The sequence below is a fragment of the Carcharhinus amblyrhynchos genome, unplaced genomic scaffold, assembly GCF_965287045.1.
Source record: "Carcharhinus amblyrhynchos unplaced genomic scaffold, sCarAmb.v2.hapA chromosome_571, whole genome shotgun sequence".
Taxonomy (NCBI): Eukaryota; Metazoa; Chordata; class Chondrichthyes; order Carcharhiniformes; family Carcharhinidae; genus Carcharhinus; species Carcharhinus amblyrhynchos.
In genome coordinates, this window is record NW_027650311.1 from 18,459 (window position 1) to 40,014 (window position 21,556).

At 49.6% G+C, this 21,556-nt stretch overlaps 1 protein-coding gene across 3 annotated transcripts in view; it reads right to left on the minus strand.

Moving 5' to 3' along the window:
• LOC145339618 (exocyst complex component 3-like protein 2) overlaps window positions 1-21,556 on the minus strand; it is a 50,396-nt gene that overhangs the window by 13,930 nt on the left and 14,910 nt on the right. For all 3 annotated transcript variants that reach the window (XM_080184116.1, XM_080184115.1, XM_080184117.1), the window contains exons 2-8: window positions 19,039-19,682; window positions 16,948-17,584; window positions 14,162-14,276; window positions 10,619-10,723; window positions 10,154-10,254; window positions 3,248-3,358; window positions 676-811 (exon numbers count right to left, since the gene is read on the minus strand). In XM_080184116.1, the coding sequence (XP_080040242.1) occupies window positions 676-811; window positions 3,248-3,358; window positions 10,154-10,254; window positions 10,619-10,723; window positions 14,162-14,276; window positions 16,948-17,584; window positions 19,039-19,660 (1,827 nt within the window). In that variant the 5' untranslated portion in view covers window positions 19,661-19,682. The remainder of the gene's footprint in view (window positions 1-675; window positions 812-3,247; window positions 3,359-10,153; window positions 10,255-10,618; window positions 10,724-14,161; window positions 14,277-16,947; window positions 17,585-19,038; window positions 19,683-21,556) is intronic.

A 21,556-nucleotide genomic window follows, 5' to 3' on the forward strand; every position in this document is an offset into this window, starting at 1 on the left:
CTCCAGTTTCCTCCCACACGCTGAAGATGTGCGGGTTAGGTGGACTGGCCGCGCTAAATTGACTCATAGTGTCAGGGGGATTAGTAGAGTAAATATGTGGGGTTACGGGAATAGGGACAGGATGGGATTGTGGTCGATGCAGACTTGATGGGCCAAATGGCCTCCTGCACTGTAGAGATTCGATGATTATATGATATAAATAGGGGATAGCTGGGGCACTGGGTGGGAGCTGTGAGAGTGAACTAGGCGATGTGAATAGGGGATAGCTGGGACACTGGGTTGGGGGGGGGAGCTGTGAGAGTGATCTAGGCGATGTGAATAGGGGATAGCTGGGACACTGGGTTGGGCGGGGGGAGCTGTGAGAGTGAACAAGGCGATGTGAATAGGGGATAGCTGGGACACTGGGTTGTGGGGGGGAGCTGTGAGAGTGATCTAGGCGATGTGAATAGGGGATAGCTGGGACACTGGGTTGGGCGGGGGGAGCTGTGAGAGTGAACAAGGCGATGTGAATAGGGGATAGCTGGGACACTGGGTTGTGGGGGGGAGCTGTGAGAGTGATCTAGGCGATGTGAATAGGGGATAGCTGGGACACTGGGTTGTGGGGACACCAATGATTATGGCCTCTGAATCCCAACATGGGACTGTTCAGAGCCTGGAACGTGACTGGGTTCCCACCTTGAGCTCCTCAAACAGCTTCTCCATCAGCAGTTTGTTGCCTCCTTTGATAACGTGGTCCAGAGAACCCATCGCCTTCTTCTTCGCCTCTTCACCACCACTCGAGACCTTCTGCGCCAGACGGTCAATGTAATCTCTGCAGAAACAAAGAGTCAGGGGAGGGTGAGCAGAGGGATAGGGGTAGAGAGTTTATCATCCTCCGTTACATTCCAACCTGTAGTTCCTAATTATCTGGCAGATAGCAACTGCCTTGGGTCTACTGTGGAGTAGGAATTCACTTCCTGACTCCCCAGTGTCTGTCCCACCATCTCCAAGGACACAAGTCAGGAGTGTGATGGGATACTCCCCATTGGCCTGGACGGGGGCAGCTCCCAACAACACTCAAGAAGCTCGACACCATCCAGGGTAAAAGATCCCCTTTGATTGGCACCCCATCCCCAAACATTCACTCCCTCCACCCCTGAGAGTGTGTACCATCTACACAATGATGTGGAGATGCCAGCGTTGGACTGCGGTGGGCACAGTAAGAAGTCTCACAACACCAGCTTAAAGTCCAACAGGTTTATTTTGGAATCAGTGGACAACACTGCTGCCTCACAGCGCCAGGGATCTGGATTCGATCCCTGGTTTGGTCACTGTCTGTGTAGAGTTTGCACGTTCTCCCCGTGTCTGCATGGGTTTTCTCCGAGTGCTCCGGTTTCCTCCCACCATCTTTGGACTCTAAGGGGTAATTTAGCGTGGCCAACCCACCTAACCTACACATCTTTGGACACTAAGGGGCGATTTAGCATGGCCAATCCGCCTAACCTGCACATCTTTGGACACTAAGGGACAATTTAGCATGGCCAATCCACCTAACCTGCACATCTTTGGTCATTAAGGGGCAATTTAGCATGGCCAATCCACCTAACCTACACATCTTTGGACACTAAGGGGCAATTTAGCATGGCCAATCCACCTAACCTGCACATCTTTGGACACTAAGGGACAATTTAGCATGGCCAATCCACCTAACCTGCACATCTTTGGTCATTAAGGGGCAATTTAGCATGGCCAATCCACCTAACCTACACATCTTTGGACACTAAGGGACAATTTAGCATGGCCAATCCACCTAACCTGCACATCTTTGGTCATTAAGGGGCAATTTAGCATGGCCAATCCACCTAACCTACACATCTTTGGACACTAAGGGGCAATTTAGCATGGCCAATCCACCTAACCTGCACATCTTTGGACACTAAGGGACAATTTAGCATGGCCAATCCACCTAACCTGCACATCTTTGGTCATTAAGGGGCAATTTAGCATGGCCAATCCACCTAACCTACACATCTTTGGACACTAAGGGACAATTTAGCATGGCCAATCCACCTAACCTGCACATCTTTGGACACTAAGGGGCAATTTAGCATGGCCAATCCACCTAACCTGCACATCTTTGGACACTAAGGGACAATTTAGCATGGCCAATCCACCTAACCTGCACATCTTTGGTCATTAAGGGGCAATTTAGCATGGCCAATCCACCTAACCTACACATCTTTGGACACTAAGGGACAATTTAGCATGGCCAATCCACCTAACCTGCACATCTTTGGTCATTAAGGGGCAATTTAGCATGGCCAACCCACCTAACCTACACATCTTTGGACACTAAGGGACAATTTAGCATGGCCAACCCACCTAACCTGCACATCTTTGGACACTAAGGGGCAATTTAGCGTGGCCAATCCACCTAACCTGCACATCTTTGGACACTAAGGGGCAATTTAGCATGGCCAATCCACCTAACCTGCACATCTTTGGACACTAAGGGACAATTTAGCATGGCCAACCCACCTAACCTACACATCTTTGGACACTAAGGGACAATTTAGCATGGCCAATCCACCTAACCTGCACATCTTTGGACACTAAGGGGCAATTTAGCATGGCCAATCCACCTAACCTGCACATCTTTGGACACTAAGGGGCGATTTAGTATGGCCAATCCACCTAACCTGCACATCTTTGGACACTAAGGGGCGATTTAGCATGGCCAATCCACCTAACCTGCACATCTTTGGACACTAAGGGGCAATTTAGCATGGCCAATCCACCTAACCTGCACATCTTTGGACACTAAGGGGCGATTTAGTATGGCCAATCCACCTAACCTGCACATCTTTGGACACTAAGGGGCGATTTAGTATGGCCAATCCACCTAACCTGCACATCTTTGATTCCTTAGGGGCAATTTAGCATGGCCAATCTACCTAACCTGCACATCTTTGGTTACTAAGGGACAATTTAGCATGGCCAATCCACCTAACCTGCACATCTTTGGACACTAAGGGGCGATTTAGCATGGCCAATCCACCTAACCTACACATTTTTGGACTGTGGATGGAAACCCATGCAGACACGGGGAGAATGTGCAAACTCCACACAGACAGCGGCCCAAACCCAGGAATCGAACCTGGGTCCCTGGAGTTGTAAGGCAGCTGTGCTAACCACTGTGCTACCGTGCCTCCCTTATTGAAGCACAGACCTCCTGGTCACGCGTGTGCGGGTGGAGATGTAGAGTTACCTGAAGGCAGGGCAGACGTTGACAAGTGCAATCGTCTGAGGGACTCGCCGTTCGGAGATGCCAGAATTCTCGTATCTTTGTTCATAAAATCCCAGCGCGCTTTCCTGAAATCTGCAAAGAAACAACAAGGAAAAACAAGAGAGATTGGGATCAGGTCAGTCTTCAGAATGTTCGATTGGACAGATTGAGGAGGAATGTGTAGACGATTGTGCTTTGAGATTGCTGAGATATGTCAACTAAGTGTGATAACAGGATAGTGGAGGAATGAGGTATTGTTAATTAGGGAGGCTGTGGTGTACTGGTACTTTTGCTGATCTGTTAACCCAGATACCCAGGGGAACGCTCTTGAAATGACTCCTCAGAGGCCGATGTCCCATCACCAGGTTCCCCTTCATTGACTAACTCCGCTCCACTCCTTCAGGTACTAGGTCAGAGTCTGGAGTGCAGGGTGGCACAGTGGTTAGCACTGCTGCTTGCCAGCGCCCGGGACCCGGGATCGATTCCTGGCTTGGGTCTGTGTGGAGACTGCATGTTCTCCCCACGTCTGCGTGGGTTTCCTCCAGACGCTCCGGTTTCCTCCCACACTCTGAAAGACGTGATGGTGAGGTGCTAAATCCTCCATCAGTGTTACCCGAACAGGTGCCAGAGCGTGGTGACTAGGGGACATTCACAGTAACTTAATTGCAGTGTTACTGTTTGCCTACTTGTGACATTAATAAATAAACTTTAAAATATGTTGGGATACAGTGAAAAGTATTGTTTCCTGCTTTGCTACACAGACAAGGCATACCACTGATCAAGTAAATAAGGGAGCAGGAAAGGAGAGAGTGCAGAATGTAGTGTTACAGTCATAGCTAGGGTGTAGAGAAAGATCAACTTAATGCGAGGTAGGTCCATTCAAAGGTCTGACAGCAGCAGGGAAGAAGCAGCTCTTGAGTCGGTTGGTACGTGACCTCAGACTTTTGTACCTTTTTCCCAACGGAAGAAGGTGGAAGAGAGAATGTCCGAGTGTGTGGGATCCTTAATTATGCTGGCTGCTTTGCCGAGGCAGCGGGAAGTGTAGACAGAGTCAATGGATGGGAGTTTGGTTTGTGTGATGGATTGGGCTACGTTCACGACACTTTGTAGTTCCTTGCAGTCTTGGGCAGAGCAGGAGCCCAGACCAAGCTGTGATACAACCAGAAAGAATGCTTTCTATGGTACATCTGTAAAAGTTGGTGATAGTCGTAGCGGACATGCCAAATTTCCTTAGTCTTCTGAGAAAGTAGAGGCGTTGGTGGGGCTTTCTGAACTATAGAGTCAGCATTGGGGAACCAGGACAGGTTGTTGGTGATCTGGGCACCTAGAAATGTAAAGCTCTGAACCATTTCCACTTTATCCCTGTTTGATGTAGACAGGGGCATGTCCCCTGCTGCCCTCCAAGCTGTGATACATCCCGAACGAATGATTTCTATGGTGCATCTGTAAAAATTGGAGATTCCATCAAGCCCAGAGTGGGCAACTAGGGGTGGGCGGCTCAGTAGCACAGTGGTTAGCACTGCTGCTTCACAGCTCCAGGGACCCGGGTTCGATTCCCGGGTCACGGTCTGCTTGCACATTCTCCTTGTGTCTGCGTGGGTTTCCTCCGGGTGCTCCGGTTTCCTCCCACAGTCCCAAGATGTGCAGGTTAGGTTGATTGGCCACGCTAAATTGCCCCTTAGTGCCCTGAGATGCGTGGGTTAGAGGGATTAGTGGGTAAAATATGTAGGGATATGGGGGTAGGGCCTGGGTGGGATTGTGGTCAGTGCAGACTCGATAGGCCGAATGGCCTCTTTCTGTACTGTCGGGTTTCTATGATTTCTATGAGAGTCACAGGGGTTGATTAGAAGGTGTGTCGGGCTGTGTTACTGTGTTAAACATGCTGTATGGATCCCAAGTTGTTGAGTTGTCTACACAGCTGGTGGAAATAGTTTGTGATAGGGATAAGGAAATTGGAGAGACAATAGAGGGAAGTAAAGTTGCGGGACTATGGGCGTAGACTAACTGGATGATCTACAATGGGCTAGCATGCACCCAATGGGCACAATGGCCTGTGACTTCCAAGACTCTGCATTTGAAGTGAATCTCACAGGTCACTGGGCAAAGGATTTAGCCAGGCGCATAACCAACAATGCTCAATGTTAGCCTGGGCAAACAGGACAAAGCGTCAGAACAATGAGCGAAATAACCTCAGAACCCAGCGTAGTGTGAACTGAAGGAACTGAATTTTAAAGAGACCAGGACTGAGATAAGTGGCAATGGATTCAATCTGCCTCCATCTGCCCGTCCGTCTATCCTAAGATCCAGAGGTCACCTCTCAGTCGATGACCCGCTACGTTGGCACTTGTACATTATTTTCTTGGCACAGCCATGATTATGAGCGGCACAGCGGTCAGCGCTGCTGCCTCACGGCTCCAGGGACCCGGGTTCGATTCCGGCCTCGGGGTCACTGTCTGTGTGGGGTTTGCATGTTCTCCCCGTGTCTGCGTGGGTTTCCTCCCACACTCCAAAGCCATCCATTCAAATCCCACCACGTTGATCGGGTGGAGTTAAATTTAATTGACTAAATAAATCCGAAACAGATTGCTAGTTTGTTCAGACTGCTAAAAACCCTCATCTGGTTCACTAATGTTCCTTTAGGGAAGGAAATCTGCCGTCCTTACCCAGTCTGGCCTACATGTGACTCCAGAGCTATTAGTTGACTCTTAAGTGCCCTCTAAGGGCAACTAGGGATGGGCAATGAATGTTGGCCCAGCCATTAATGTCCACATCCCATGAATGAATAAACTCCCAGTGGAAGAGGGTTCCACATTCTCCCCACTCTGCGGGGAAAGAAGTTTGTTTGGCTTTATTATTGATTAGAACCCAAGATTCTGGTTGAGGGTTCCTGTGACACTATGTGTAACCCCCGCCAGCTGACCTGGGGTTACAAAATCCTACTAGCTGTCCTGGCTTGAGACAACCCATGCCTCTTTAACCTGTGATTCTCTCTCTCTCCACTCGCACTGCCTGTACCTGTAAAGACTTGGTTACCCGTAAACACTCGCATCCCAACCATTATCTTGCAATTGTGTCTCTGTCCATATGTGCCCTGTTTGTGAACCCAACTCCCCACTCCGAAAACTTGTGATTCCAGATAAACTCGTTGGGCTTTAACCTGGTGTCGTGAGACTTCTTACTGTGCCCACTCCGGTCCAACGCTGGCATCTCCACATCATGGCTCACACCCCAGCAAGCACAGTGCTAAAGAGCCAGGTGTGGCTGGGTTGCAAGATCCCATGGAATGGGTTGTGTGGGGAGGGAGGTGTTCTTCCCGAGTGTCCTGGGACTAACATTCACCCCTCAACCAACTCCCCAAAAATACAGATTATCTGGTCATCCTCACAGTCTTGTTTATGGGATCTTGCTGTGCACAATTGGCTACCTTATGCATGGCACATGGGCATCACTGGGCCAGCATTTATTGTCCATCCCATCACTGGGCCAGCATTTATTGTCCAGCCCATCACTGGGCCAGCATTTATTGTCCATCCCTAATTGCCCCTTGAGTGGCTTTTTTTTTGGTCATTTCGAAGGGGGTGGGCTGTTGCGTTTGGATAATGGGGCTGGATATGGCCTGGGAGTTCCTGTATCTGTGAACTGATGATACATTGAAATCCTCAGTTGTGGAAGGGGTTAGACACACCAGAAGTGCGTGAGGCCTCAGGTGACAGTCTGTGCAGAGTCCGCACGTTCTCCTCATGTCTGCATGGGTTTCCTCCGGGTGCTCCGGTTTCCTCCCACAGTCCAAAAACGTGCTGGTTAGGTGGATTGGCCATGCTAAATTGTCCCTTAGAGTCCAAAGATGTGTAGGTTAGGTGGATTGGCCGTGCCAAATTGCTCCTTAGTGTCCAAAGATGTGTAGGTTAGGTGGATTGGCCATGCTAAACTGTCCCTCAGTGTCCAAAGATGTGTGGGTTAGGTGGATTGGCCATGCTAAATTGTCCCTTGGTGTCCAAAGATGTGCAGGTTAGGTGGACTGGCCATGCTAAATTGCCCCTTAGTGTTCAAAGATGTGCAGGTTAGGGTGGATTGGCCATGCTAAATTGCCCCTTAGTGTCCAAAGATGTGCAGGTTAGGTGGATTGGCCATGCTAAATTGCCCCTTAGTGTCCAAAGATGCGTAGGTTAGGTGGATTGGCCATGCTAAATTGCCCCTTAGTGTCCAAAGATGCATAGGTTAGGTGGATTGGCCATGCTAAATTGCCCCTTAGTGTCCAAAGATGCATAGGTTAGGTGGATTGGCCATGTTTAATTGCCCCTTAGTGTCTGTGTAGGTTGGGTATATCCAAGTCAGGATGGTGAGTGGCTTGGAGGGGAACTTCTAGGTGTTCCCAGGTATCTGCTGCCCCTCATCCTTCTGGATGCATGTGGTCGTGGCTTTGGAAGGTACTGTCTAAAGATCTTTGGTGAATTGTTGCAGTGCATCTTGTAGTTGGTGCACACTGCTGCCTATTGTAATAAGATCCTTTCTCTAACAAAGCATTCGGTAACCCAATGTCCCCACCCTCCAGCTCAAGAGCTGCAGAAATGGCTCCAGCTCATTCAAACCTTCCCTCTTTCTTTGACAAATTGGCTATTTTTCAATGCACGTTTCCCTCCAGTTCTTGTCAATACTCTGCTTCATGGCTTGGCTTTTGACCAAGACTGTTTCCTTGCCAAATAAACACTACATAACTTAGTTGCCCGTCTCTGCACAGAATGCATTCCCTGCCCAAGCAAGTCTTTCAGAACATTCCTTTCCTATCCGCTGTAGGATAATGAGACCTGAGCGTGTGAAGGGAATATTTGGAACGATATGAACAAAACAGAGGAGGACTTGAATTTGTATATCATGTTTCATAGAACCTACAGTGCAGAAAGAGGCCCTTCGTCCCATCGAGTCTGCACTGAACACAATCCCACCCAGGCCCCATTCCCATATCCCACCCAATAATCCCTCTAACCTGCACATCCCTGGACACTAAGGGACAGTTTCTTAGCATGGCCAATCTACCTAACCTGCACATTCTTTGGACTGTGGGAGGAAACTGGAGCAAACCCACGCAGACACGAGGAGAATGTGCAAACACCACACAGACAGTGGCCCGAGCCAGGAATTGAACCCAGGACCCTGGAGCGATGAAGCAGCAGTGCTAACCCACTGTGCTACCGTGCCGTCCTTTCCAAAGCCATCTCAAAGAGTTTAGCAACCAATGAGATACTCTTGCAGTATTGTTTTTAGGTGGGGAAGGATACGACGAGAGGTTTAAAGTTCAAAGTTTAAAAAGTTTGGAGTTTTTTTTAATCAGTGTCACAAGTAAGTTTACATTAACACGGCGATGAAGAGAAAAATCCCCCAGTCGCCACACTCTGGTGCCTGTTCGGGTAACACTGAGGGAGAATTTAGCACGTGCTGGTGTCTTGGGACCAATATTCAACCGATGTCCCAAAATACAGATTATCTGGTCATTCCCACATTCTTGTTTGTGGGATCTTGCTGTGCGCAAATTGGCTACCTCATTCATGGGACATGGGCCAGCATTTATTGTCCATTCCTAATTGCCCCTTGAGTGGCTTCTCATTTCGGGGGGGGGGGGGGGGGGGGGCAGGTGGGATAATGGGGCTGGATATGGCCAGACGTGCGTGAGGCCTGGGGTGACAGTCTGTGCGGAGTATGCATGTTCTCCCCGTGTCTGCATGGGTTTCCTCAGGGTGCTCCAGTTTCCTCCCACATTCCGAAATACATGCTGGTTTGGGCGCACTGTCCATGCTAAATTCTCCCTCAGTGTACCTGAACAGGCGCCGGAGTGTGGCGACTAGGGGATTTTCGCAGTAACTTCATTGCAGTGTTACCTCTGACTAATCAATAAATTTGACTTAATATAGAAACATAGAATCCCTACAGTGCAGAAGGAGGCCATTCAGCCCATCGTGTCTGCACCGACCACAATCCCAGCCGGGCATTATCCTCGTAACCCCACATATTGACCCTGCTAGTCCCCCTGACACTAAGGGGCAATTTAGCACGGGCCAATCCACCTAACCTGCACATCTTTGGACACTAAGAGACAATTTAGCATGGCCAATCCACTTAACCCACACATCTTTGGACACTAAGCGGCAATTTAGCATGGCCAATCCACTTAACCTGTACATCTTTGGACACTAAGGGGCAATTTAGCATGGCCAATCCACCTAACCCGCACATCTTTGGACACTAAGGGGCAATTTAGCATGGCCAATCCACCTAACCTGCACATCTTTGGACATTGAGGGGCAATTTAGCATGGCCAATCCACTTAACCTGTACATCTTTGGACACTAAGGGACAATTTAGCATGGCCAATCCACCTAACCCGCACATCTTTGGACACTAAGGGGCAATTTAGCATGGCCAATCCACCTAACCTGCACATCTTTGGACATTGAGGGGCAATTTAGCATGCCAATCCACTTAACCTGTACATCTTTGGACACTAAGGGACAATTTAGCATGGCCAATCCACCTAACCCGCACATCTTTGGACACTAAGGGGCAATTTAGCATGGCCAATCCACCTAACCTATACATCTTTGGACCCCTAAGGGACAAGTTAGCATGGCCAATCCATCTAACCTGCACATCTTTGGACACTAAGGGGTAATTTAGCTTGGCCAATCCACCTAACCTATACATCTTTGGACCCTAAGGGACAAGTTAGCATGGCCAACCTGCACATCTTTGGACTGTGGGAGGAAACCGGAGCACCTGGAGGAAACCCACACAGACACAGAGAGAACGTGCAAACTCCGCACAAATGGTCACCCGACTCCAGAACTGAACCCGGGACTCTGTACCATCCTGCGCAGCGCGCTTTGGGGCAAATACCTGTGCAGGAAGTCAGCCAGGCAGCAGAGGCAGCAGAGAGCAACTCGGGTCCCCAGTTCCTCTGTGGTGGCAGCAGACTTTTCAACATGTACCGTCAGGAGCTGAGGGAGAAAAAAGCACACAAAACATGTTCAGTAGAACTTTTAAATTGAGTTTTATTTTTATTAATTCGGGGGGCACGGGCATCGCTGGCTGGGCCAGCATTTATTGCCCATTCCGAGTTGCCCTTGTGAAGGAGGTGGTGAGCTGCCATCTGGAATCGTTGCTCTGACCCACAGTGCCAAGGATTGATACAACAAGTGGCTAACAGCGCTCAGAGAAGAAAATGTCTCCTCATTTCCAACTGAACAGGGAAAGCTCTAATCCGTAGACCGTGTGGTCCGCTCTAATTCAAGTTTGACCTATACGTGGAGGGAAGAGTTTCTCCCTGTCTCCCACTGTTGCATCCAAGACAAATGGCATTACCTGGATCACCCTGTTGGCCAACTCCGAATGAAATATTTCATTTCCCTGGTTCCACTTCTTCTGTTCCTCAGTGAGTTCCTGCTTCATGCTATCTTTAATCTGCGTCTTTGAGAGACAAAGGAAACAGTTAGATGCATCATTTCACTCGGGGAAAGGTGAAGGGTGAGAATGATAAGGAATGGCATTCCAAAGACAAGGAGAGATCTGGGGAATGTTACTCTTCCCAATGACGAGGAATGTTACTCTTCCCAATGATGGGAGTGTTACTCTTCCCAATGACGGGAATGTTACTCTTCCCAATGATGGGAGTGTTACTCTTCCCAATGATGGGAAATGTTACTCTTCCCAATAATGGGGAATGCTACTCTTCCCAATGACGGGAATGTTACTCTTCCCAATGATGGGAATGTTACTCCTCCCGATGATGGGAATGTTACTCTTCCCAATGACGGGAATGTTACTCTTCCCAATGATGGGAAATTTTACTCTTCCTAATGACGGGAATGTTACTCTTCCCAATGACGGGAATGTTACTCTTCCCAATGACAGGAACGTTACTCCTCCCAGTGACGGGGGATGTTACTCATCCCAGTGATGAGGAACGTTACTTTTCCCAATGACGGGGGATGTTACTCTTCTCAATGACGGGAATGTTACTCTTCCCAATGAGGGGGAATGTTACTCTTCCCAGTGACGGGGAATGTTACTCTTCCCGGTGACGGGGAATGTTATTCTTCCCAATAAATGGGGAATGTTGCTCTTCCCAATGACGGGGAATGTTGCTCTTCCCAATGACGGGGAATGTTATTCTTCCCAATAATGGGGAATGCTGCTCTTCCCAATAATGGGGAATGTTATTCTTCCCAATAATGGGGAATGTTACTCTTCCCAATGACGGGGAATGTTACTCTTTCCAATGATGAGGAATGTTGCTCTTCCCAATGACGGGGAATGTTGCTCTTCCCAATGACGGGGAATGTTACTCTTCCCAATGACGGGGAATGTTACTCTTCCCAATAATGGGGAATGTTGCTCTTCCCAATGACAGGGAATGTTGCTTTTCCCAATGACGGGGAATGTTACTCTTCCCGATGACGGGAATGTTACTCTTCCCAATGACGGGGAATGTTACTCTTTCCAATGACGAGGAATGTTAACCTTCCCAGTGATGGGGAATGTTACTCTTCCGAATGACGGGAATGTTACTCTTCCCAATGACGAGGAATGTTACTCTTCCCAATGACGAGGAATGTTACTCTTCCCAATGATGGGGAATGTTACTCTTCCCAATGACGGGGACTGTTACTCTTTCCAATGACGAGGAACGTTACCCTTCCCAGTGATGGGGAATGTTACTCTTCCCAATGATGAGGAATGTTACTCTTCCCAACGATGGGGAATGTTACTCTTCCCAATGACGGGAATGTTACTCATTATCATTGTGTGCGGGAGGGACTCAATAATTGCCCCAAATACAACAAGAACCTTAATCTATGTAGCCTCAGTGGATAATGGAAACTTATCAAATGAAATTTGACATTGGGCCACATGTGGAGATATCAGGATAGTGAAATCCTCAGAGGCCGGTACGCCTACACCAGATTCCCTTTATTTACATGATATAGAATCCCTACAGTGCAAGGAGCCCATTCGGCCCATCATGTCTGCACCAACCACAATCCCACCCCAGGCCCTATCCTCGTAACCTCAGCTATTTCGTAGAGGAATTATAGAATCCCTACGGTGCAGGAGAAGGCTATTGGGCCCATCACATCTACACTAATCACAAATTCCCCCAAGCCCTATCCCCATAACCCATGCATTTAACCTAGCTAGTCCCCCTGACACTAAGGGGCAATTTAACATGGTCAATCCACCTAACCCACACATCTTTGGACTGTGGGGGGAAACTGGAGCACCCGGAGGAACCCCACGCAGACACGGGGAGAATGTGCAAACTCCACACGGACAGTGACCCAAGCCAGGAATCGAATCCTGGACCCTGGCGCTGTGAGGCAGCAGTGCTAACCACTGTGCCACCCTTTACAAACTCAATTCCAATCATAAAAGTGCTTCAGGTATACGGTCAAAATCTGGATGTCAGTGGACCTGCCACTCCTATATTTATATAGTTTATTTATTAGTCACTAATGCTGACATTAACGCTGCAATGAAGTTACTGTGAAAACCCCCCCAGTCGTCACACTTCGCCGCCTGTTTGGGTACACCGAGGGAGAATTTAGCACCTCGCCAGCACGTCTTTCGGACTGTGGGAGGAAACCCACGCAGACACGGGGAGAACATGCAGACTCTGCACAGACAGTGACCCAAGCCGGGAATCGAACCCGGGTAGGTGAGGCTTCCTGATTGGCAGGCAATCGCTACCTTAATCAGGGAGCTCATACTCCAAGAGGCCACCTTCATGGGCCTGACTGACCTCAACAGACAGGTTTGGTCAAAAAGGGAGGTTCTAATGAGCGTGGGTGAAGGAGAGAGTCGGTGAGGTTTAGAGAGGGAATTCCAGAGCTTAGGGCTACTAATGTTTAAAAGATTAAAATTTGATTTGATTTATTATTGTCACATGTATTAACATACAGTGAAACTTATTGTTTCCTGCACAGTATACAAAGCATACTGTTCATTGAGAAGGAAAGGAGAGGGTCCAGAATGTAGTGTTACAGTCACAGCTAGGGTGTAGAGAAAGATCAACTTAGTGCGAGGTAGGTCCATTCAAAAGTCTGACAGCAGCAGGGAAGAAACTGTTCTTGAGTTGGTTGGTACGTGACCTCAGACTTTTGTATCTTTGTCCCAACGGAAGAAGGTGGAAGAGAGAATGTCCGGGGTGCGTGGGGTCCTTAACTATGCTGGCTGCTTTGCCCAGGCAGTGGGAAGTGTAGACAGAGTCAATGGATGAGAGGCTGGTTTGAGTGATGGATTGGGCTACATTCACCACCCTTTGTAGTTCCTTGCAGTCTTGGGCAGAGCAGGAGCCCATACCAAGCTGTGATACAACCAGAAAGGATGCTTTCTATGGTGCATCTGTAAAAGTTGGTGAGAGTCGTAGCTGACTTGCCAAGTTTCCTTAGCCTTCTGAGAAAGTAGAGGCGTTGGTGGGGCTTTCTTAACTATAGTGTTGGCACAGGGGGGGGACCAGGACAGGTTGTTGGTGATCTGGACACCTGAAAACTTGAAGCTCTCGACCCTTTCTACTTGGTCCCCGCTGATGTAAACAGGGACACTCAGGGTTCACAAGAAGCTCGGGTTGGAGGAGAGCGGAGAACTCAATGTTCTCGGTTTTAAGGAGATTACATATCGATGAAGAGAGGTTCGAACCTGGTACATTCCAATCTCATTAAGGTTTTTTCCTTTTTCTCCGGAATGCCGGATTGAGGGGGCCCCTGGGGCAGGATTTTGCAACTGCCCCCCGCCCCGCAACCAGGAAATTCCGCCCAAAGCCAGTGCACCTTCCCATGGTCCACCACTTCGCCCGCTGCGATTCCCGTGGCGGGCGCGACGGGTACACTGGCGGCCCCCTGAGCTTACCCCCACCATGGAGACGCAATCATCTTCCAGCCTCTTAGCCGTTTCCGCCGGTAACAGAGGTCCCAGCTGCTGTTTCCGAATGTGTGCCATAATCTCGGCGTGTCCCATCACATCTCTGCAAAAAAAAGAACCAACCAGGAGGGTTGTGTCAGCTGTGGCCAAGTGAGTAACAGTCCAGCCTTTTGGGTGACAAGGTCGTGGGTTTGCCAAACAAAACTCCAGAGAACTGAGCCACACAGGGGCGGCACGGTGGCACAGTGGGTTAGCACCGCTGCTACACAGCTCCAGGCTCCTGGGTTCGATTCCCGGCTCGGGTCACTCCCTGTGCGTGGAGTTTGCACATTCTCCTCGTGTCTGCGCGGGTTTCCTCCGGGTGCTCTGGTTTCCAAAGACGTGCGGGTTTGGTTGATTGGCCGTGCTAAGAAATTGCCCCTTGGTGTCCAGGGATGCGCAGGTTAGAGGGGATTAGTGGGTATAATGTGTAGGGATAGGGGGGTAGGGACTGGGTGGGATTGTGTTCGGTGCAGACTCGATGGGCCGAAGGGCCTCTTTCCACACTGTAGGGTTTCTATGAACTAATGTCCGTCTCACCCTCCGATGCAGTGCCCAGTCACAGGCCCTCTCCCCTGCAAAGGACATCCAACTCGGGTACGCTAAGGTGGGGAATGAGGTGCAACTTATTCCACAATCAATATCACTGCCCCAGTTAATGGGGTGATGATTTTGAGGTCGTTTCGAAGGTACATTACCCACGTCTCCAGAGTAACTACACATTGAAAGTATTTCATTGGCTGCAAAGATCTAACCCAAGCTGGTGAAAGGTGCTATTAAAATGCAAGTCATCGAGTCCCTACAGTACAGAAAGAAGCCATTCGGCCCATTGAGTCCGCACTGACTCATTGACGGAGTATCTTACCCAGGCCCTCTCCCCTGCCCTCGCAAATTTCATAGCCAATCCACCTAACCTACTCATCTTTGGACACTAAGGGGCAATTTAGCATAGCCAATCCACCTAGCCTACTCATCTTTGGACACTAAGGGGCAATTTAGCAGGGCCAATCCACCTAACCTACACATCTTTGGACACTAAGGGGCAATTTAACATGGCCAATCCACCTAACCTACACATCTTTGGACACTAAGGGACAATTTAGCATGGCCAATCCACCTAACCTACACATCTTTGGACACTAAGGGGCAATTTAGCGTGGCCAATCCACCTAACCTACATATCTTTGGACACTAAGGGGTAATTTAGCATGGCCAATCCACCTAACCTGCACATCTTTGGACACTAAGGGACAATTTAGCATGGTCAATCCACCTAACCTACACATCTTTGGACACTAAGAGGCAATTTAGCATGGCCAATCCACCTAACCTACACATCTTTGGACACTAAGGGGCAATTTAGCATGGCCAATCCACCTAACCCGCACATCTTTGGACACTAAGGGACAATTTAGCATGGCCAATCCACCTAACCTGCACATCTTTGGACACTAAGGGACAATTTAACATGGCCAATCCACCTAACCTGCACATCTTTGGACACTAAGGGGCAATTTAGCATGGCCAATCCACCTAACCTACACATCTTTGGACACTAAGGAGCAATTTAGCATGGCCAATCCACCTAACCTACACATCTTTGGACACTAAGGGGCAATTTAGCAAGGCCAATCCACCTAACCTGCACATCTTTGGACACTAAGAGGCAATTTAGCACGGCCAATCCACCTAACCTACACATCTTTGGACACTAAGGGGCAATTTAGCAAGGCCAATCCACCTAACCTGCACATCTTTGGACACTAAGAGGCAATTTAGCACGGCCAATCCACCTAACCTACACATCTTTGGACACTAAGGGGCAATTTAGCAAGGCCAACCCACCTAACCTACACATCTTTGGACACTAAGGGGCAATTTAGCATGGCCAATCCACCTAACCTACACATCTTTGGACACTAAGGGGCAATTTAGCATGGCCAATCCACCTAACCTACACATCTTTGGACGCTAAGGGGCAATTTAGCATGGCCAATCCACCTAACCTGCACATCTTTGGACACTAAGGGGCAATTTAGCATGGCCAATCCACTTAACCTACACATCTTTGGACATTAAGGGACAATTTAGCATGGCCAATCCACCTAACCTACACATCTTTGGACACTAAGGGGCAATTTAGCATGGCCAATCCACCTAACCTGCACATCTTTGGACGCTAAGGGGCAATTTAGCATGGCCAATCCACTTAACCTACACATCTTTGGACATTAAGGGACAATTTAGCATGGCCAATCCACCTAACCTACACATCTTTGGACACTAAGGGGCAATTTAGCATGGCCAATCCACCTAACCTACACATCTTTGGACGCTAAGGGGCAATTTAGCATGGCCAATCCACTTAACCTACACATCTTTGGACATTAAGGGACAATTTAGCATGGCCAATCCACCTAACCTACACATCTTTGGACACTAAGGGGCAATTTAGCATGGCCAATCCACCTAACCTGCACATCTTTGGACACTAAGGGGCAATTTAGCATGGCCAATCCACCTAACCTGCACATCTTTGGACACTAAGGGACAATTTAGCATGGCCAATCCACCTAAACTGCACATCTTTGGAGTGTGGGAGGAAACTGGAGCACTCGGAAGAAATGCATGCAGGGAGAATGTGATGCAAGGCTGGAATTGAACCCGGGTCCCTGTGAGGCAGCAGTGCCAACCACTGTGCCAGCGATGTCTCAGCAGCATGGGAGCCCTCTCACCTGAAGTAATCATTGTGGCACCATTGGAGGAAGCTGTAGATATCTTGGATTCCCAATTGCCTCTGGGCTAGCTCGGAGAGGCAGGAAGACAGTTCTTCGTGGTAGCTCCTCACGTAGACGTTGAAAACCTCGTAATCCTTCGGGTAGGCGGGGAGCAGGTTCTGGCGCACCGCGATCAGATCCCTCACGATCCTCTCTCTGAAGTGTCTCAAGCACTGGCTAATGGGTCCATCCTGGTCCTGTCCGTGCAACAGCCTCTCGGCCGCCGAGCTCTTCACCGCTTCCCTCCACTTCCTCCTCAGCTCCCTTGGCCTGCCGCCCTCGGGGCCCCCGGGCGCCCCTCCGCGCTGGGCCCAGGCCCTGTCCGCCTCCTCCTCCGCCTTGACGGTCTCCACCAGCTGCCCCAGGTGGGCCGTGAGGTCCTGGCTCAGCGACTCGGCGACGATTCTCCTCAGCTCACTCTCCAGGGCCGCGTAGAGGAGGGCCACGTCCTTCTCCTTCCTCCCGCTGTCCTTGCTGCCATTGGTGCCCTCTGGACTCTGCTGCTTCACCCTGTCGCACTCCTCCTCCAACTCAATGATGTGGCTGTCGGCGGTTACCAGCTCCCGCTTCTGAATCAGGTTGTTTATCTCAAGAACTGTACCCGACAGAGACAGAGAGAGGCAAAGAAGCATTAGGGATTAACTAATGCCGACGCAGCAAAAACCAAATTCCAGATTCGGTTCCGCGAAACGGGATAGCGCAAAGCAATATTTGAAAAAAAAACCCCCGCGGAAATGCTGTCAAGGGTTTTCCACCCTGCCCTCATGGGGGCTGCCCAATAAGAATCCCGGATCTCGCTCAGCATTGCCCATCGACCAATCGGAATTGGTCGGGTTTGAATTTAAACAAAAGCTCGGCAGTTAACCGTCCCCTAGTGCAGTCTCCATTGCCCACACGTGAGCCGATCAACATTAATGACTTAGAATCGTAGAATGCCGTCAGCGCAGAAGGGGGCCGTTCGGCCCATCGGGTCTGCGCCGACCACCATCTCACCCGGATCCCATTCCCGGAATCCCACACATTTACCCTACTAATCCGGTTGACACTCGGTTAAGTTCCAAGTCTCTTACCGCATGTAGTGGCGCACTAAGGCAGACTTTCCTCTGATTCCTGGAGCAGGTGGTTAGTCTGTCACCCAGGGGTTTATTGCTTGAGGGGTGCCACTCCACATTAAGTGTGGCTGATCAGCAGTCTCTCCCGCTCTTACCGCCAGTCATTGGTGTGTTTGGAACGATTTACAACCTGTTTGGCCGTGCTGCGAATGCACCTTCCCCAAATCCTGGGGCGGGACTCGAACCTGGAGCTTCCGGTTCGGAGGCAGGGATGCTAATCCCACTGCGCCACAAGAGCTCTTTGCGTCACGCACTCTAACCCACTGGAGATTCTATTCACACAGGAGGTATTTGAGATTGGTTTGAGATGCTCCCACCCTTTCTGTCTCTCTGCCACCCTCTGAGGAGGTTGTGGGCTTAATTCTCTCTCTGCCTTTGTCAATTTTGGTCTGGGCTCCTGCTCTGCCCAAGACCACAAGGAACTACAAAAGGTGGTGAACGTAGCCCAATCCATCAGGCAAACCAGCCTCCCATCCACTGACTCTGTCTACACTTCCCGCTGCCTCGGGAAAAGCAGCCGGCATAATTAAGGACCCTACGCACCCCGGACATTCTCTCTCCCATCGGGAAAAGGATACAAAAGTCTGAGTCTGACTGACTCAAGAACAGCTTCTTCCCCATCAGACTTTTGAATGGACCTGCCTCCCATTAAGTTGATCTTTCTCTACACCCTAGCTATGACTGTAACACTACATTCCGCGCTCTCCCCTTTCCTTCTCTATGAACGGTATGCTTCGTCCGCGTGGCGGGCAAGAAGCAATACTTCTCGCTGCGCGCCGGAATGTGGCGACGGGGGGGGAGTTTCACAGTGACTTCATTGCAGTGTCAATGTAAGCCTTACTTGTGACGAATGAGTAAACGTTACTCTCAAACCTGATCTGCATGGTGACCCCGCTGGATTGTGTGTTACTCTCGAGGGGGGGTGGTTTCCTCCTACCTGACAGGGGCTCCTTGACTTTGGGGACGTCCTCCTGTCGCTCAGGCAGCGTCTCAGCTTTGCCCTTGTCCCTTTTGGCAAACAGCAGCTTCTTCTTCGACTCTGGGGCGACCGGGGTCTCCTTCTCCGGCCCGTTGCTGAGTTTCGGAGGTGAGGCCAGCTCGTCCGACTGCCGCCTGCCTTTATGCTTCCTCTCCTGGTTCTTCCAGGGCAAGTCCTGGTCCGAGGCTGGCGATAAAAGTTTCAACAGCGACTTCCGTTCTTCGCCTCTCTCCTCGGTGGGGGACTTGACCTTCTTCTTGCCCAGCCCCCACACCTTCCTCAAGGAGGACGTCAGTGTCCCGCCTTTCTCGACGCCAGCTTTCTTTGGCGAGCTTGGCTCGCCCAGTTGCAGGCTCTTGTTGCTAACCTCCGGCCCCTCCTCCTCCTCCTCCTCCTCCTCTTCGTAGAAAGGGTTCTTCTCCTCCGCACGAGGACTCACCTCGGTCACCATGTCCTCCTCAAAAGGGTTGGGCGCCACCGCCATCCTGCTGCCCAGTATGATCTCCCTCTGCAACGTCACGGGCCCCCCATACAGCTTGGCAGGACTCAGCCTATTTAAGCTGCTCTTCAAGACTGGCATCGGATTGGCAGCGGGGCACCCCCTGTACACAGAAAGAAACAAACGCTCGTTAATCTGCTTTGTAAAGATGTGCGGGTTAGGTGGATTGGCCATGCTAAATTGTCCCTTAGTGTCCAAAGATGTGCAGGTTAGGTGGATTGGCCATGCTAAATTGCCCCTTAGTGTCCAAAGATGTGCAGGTTACGAAGTTAGCAAAACACCTGCCTGGTTTGAGTTCCTGTGCTAAGTGACTGGATTGGGCTTTCCGGGATTGGGAGAGGATACATCCCTGTTAACTCCGAGTAATAAAGGATGTTTGATGTGTCTGACCACAGCACTGTGCGTGATGTTTCTCATAATCCGCAATCCAGAATTTGGACTAAACGTGGGTCAGGCTTCCAAGGAACTGCAGTGAGCTTGTGTTCTGTTGGTGATTTCCCAAGAGCCGTGTGCAATCGTCTGTCAAACTCAAACTGCAAATGCTTCACTTTGTTAGAGTCATTGAGGTATACAGCATGGAAACAGGCCCTTCGGCCCAACTTGTCCATGCCGCCCTTTTCTGTGAACACCCTAGCTAGTCCCATTTGGCCCAGATCCCTCTATACCCAAGTAACTGTCTGAATGCTTTTTAAAAGACAGAATTGTACCCGCCTCTACCACTACCTCTGGCAGCTTGTTCCAGGCACTCACCACTCTCTGTGAAAAAATTGCCCCTCTGGGCACTTTCATATCTCTCCCTTCTCACCTTAAACCTCTGCCCTCTAGTTTTAGACTCCACTACCTTTGGGAAAAGATATTGACTATCTCGCTGATCTGTGCCCCTCGTTATTTTATAGACCTCTATAAGATCACCCCTCAGCCTCCTACACTCCAGAGAAAAAAGTCCCAGTCTATCCAGCCTCTCCTTATAACTCAATCCATCAAGTCCCGGTAACATCCTAGTAAATCTTTTCTACACTCTTTCTAGTTTAATAATATCATATCTATAATAGGGTGACCAGAACTGTACACAGTATTCCAAGTGTGGCCTTACCAATGTCTTGTACAACTTCAACAAGACATCCCAACTCCTGTATTCAATGTTCTGACTGATGAAACCAAGCATGCCGAATGCCTTCTTCACCACTCTGTCCACCTGTGACTCCGCTTTCAAGGAGCTATGAACATGTACCCCTCGATCACTTTGTTCTGTAACTCTCCCCAACCTCCTACCATTAACTGAGTAAGTCAGAGATCCTTGGGTAACCGTAGGCACACTTAGCGGCTTCTTAATACAAAGAGTGCTGAACACCATGCATCCAATGCAGAGTCTTCAATTACTTGTGCACAAGGAGAATTCTCTCCGCCCTCTGTCGAAATGGTCAGAGTGGTTCTGACGTTACAGATAAACAACTGGCAGTGATAGTCAATTACAACAAGTCAGGAACCAGCATCTTGTTCACATCTTTCGTTAACATCCATATTTGCCAATTAAATCCTGGCTTTTCGCTCTGCCTCATTCAATTAAAAACTGGCTTCTGCTAATCTTTCCTCTGCATTGCATATCCCCATATCTCGCCTTTGGTATTTGTTATGGTTAAAATCAGGTCTTGTTCCCGTGAAGGTCAACAAGCAGAAGGCTACGAGGCTGAGACAAGACGTTAGTCTGAAGTAGACAGGTCCCCCGATAACATCGTCACAAGCTGTTAGAAAGAACCTCTTTTAACCTGACCATTTTAACCTCCACAGCCCTTGGGCTAAATCTATCAATGAGCCACTCCCAAACTGCACCTGATCCAGTTAGACTCCACAGACTGGATTAACAATTAAGGCTGGGGATTTAGCCGCACCAAACATGGGTGGTGTAAGTTTGGAGATGGTGAGACACCGTCAGGCACAGGAGCAGAATTAGGCCATTTGGCCCTTGGAGCCTGCTCC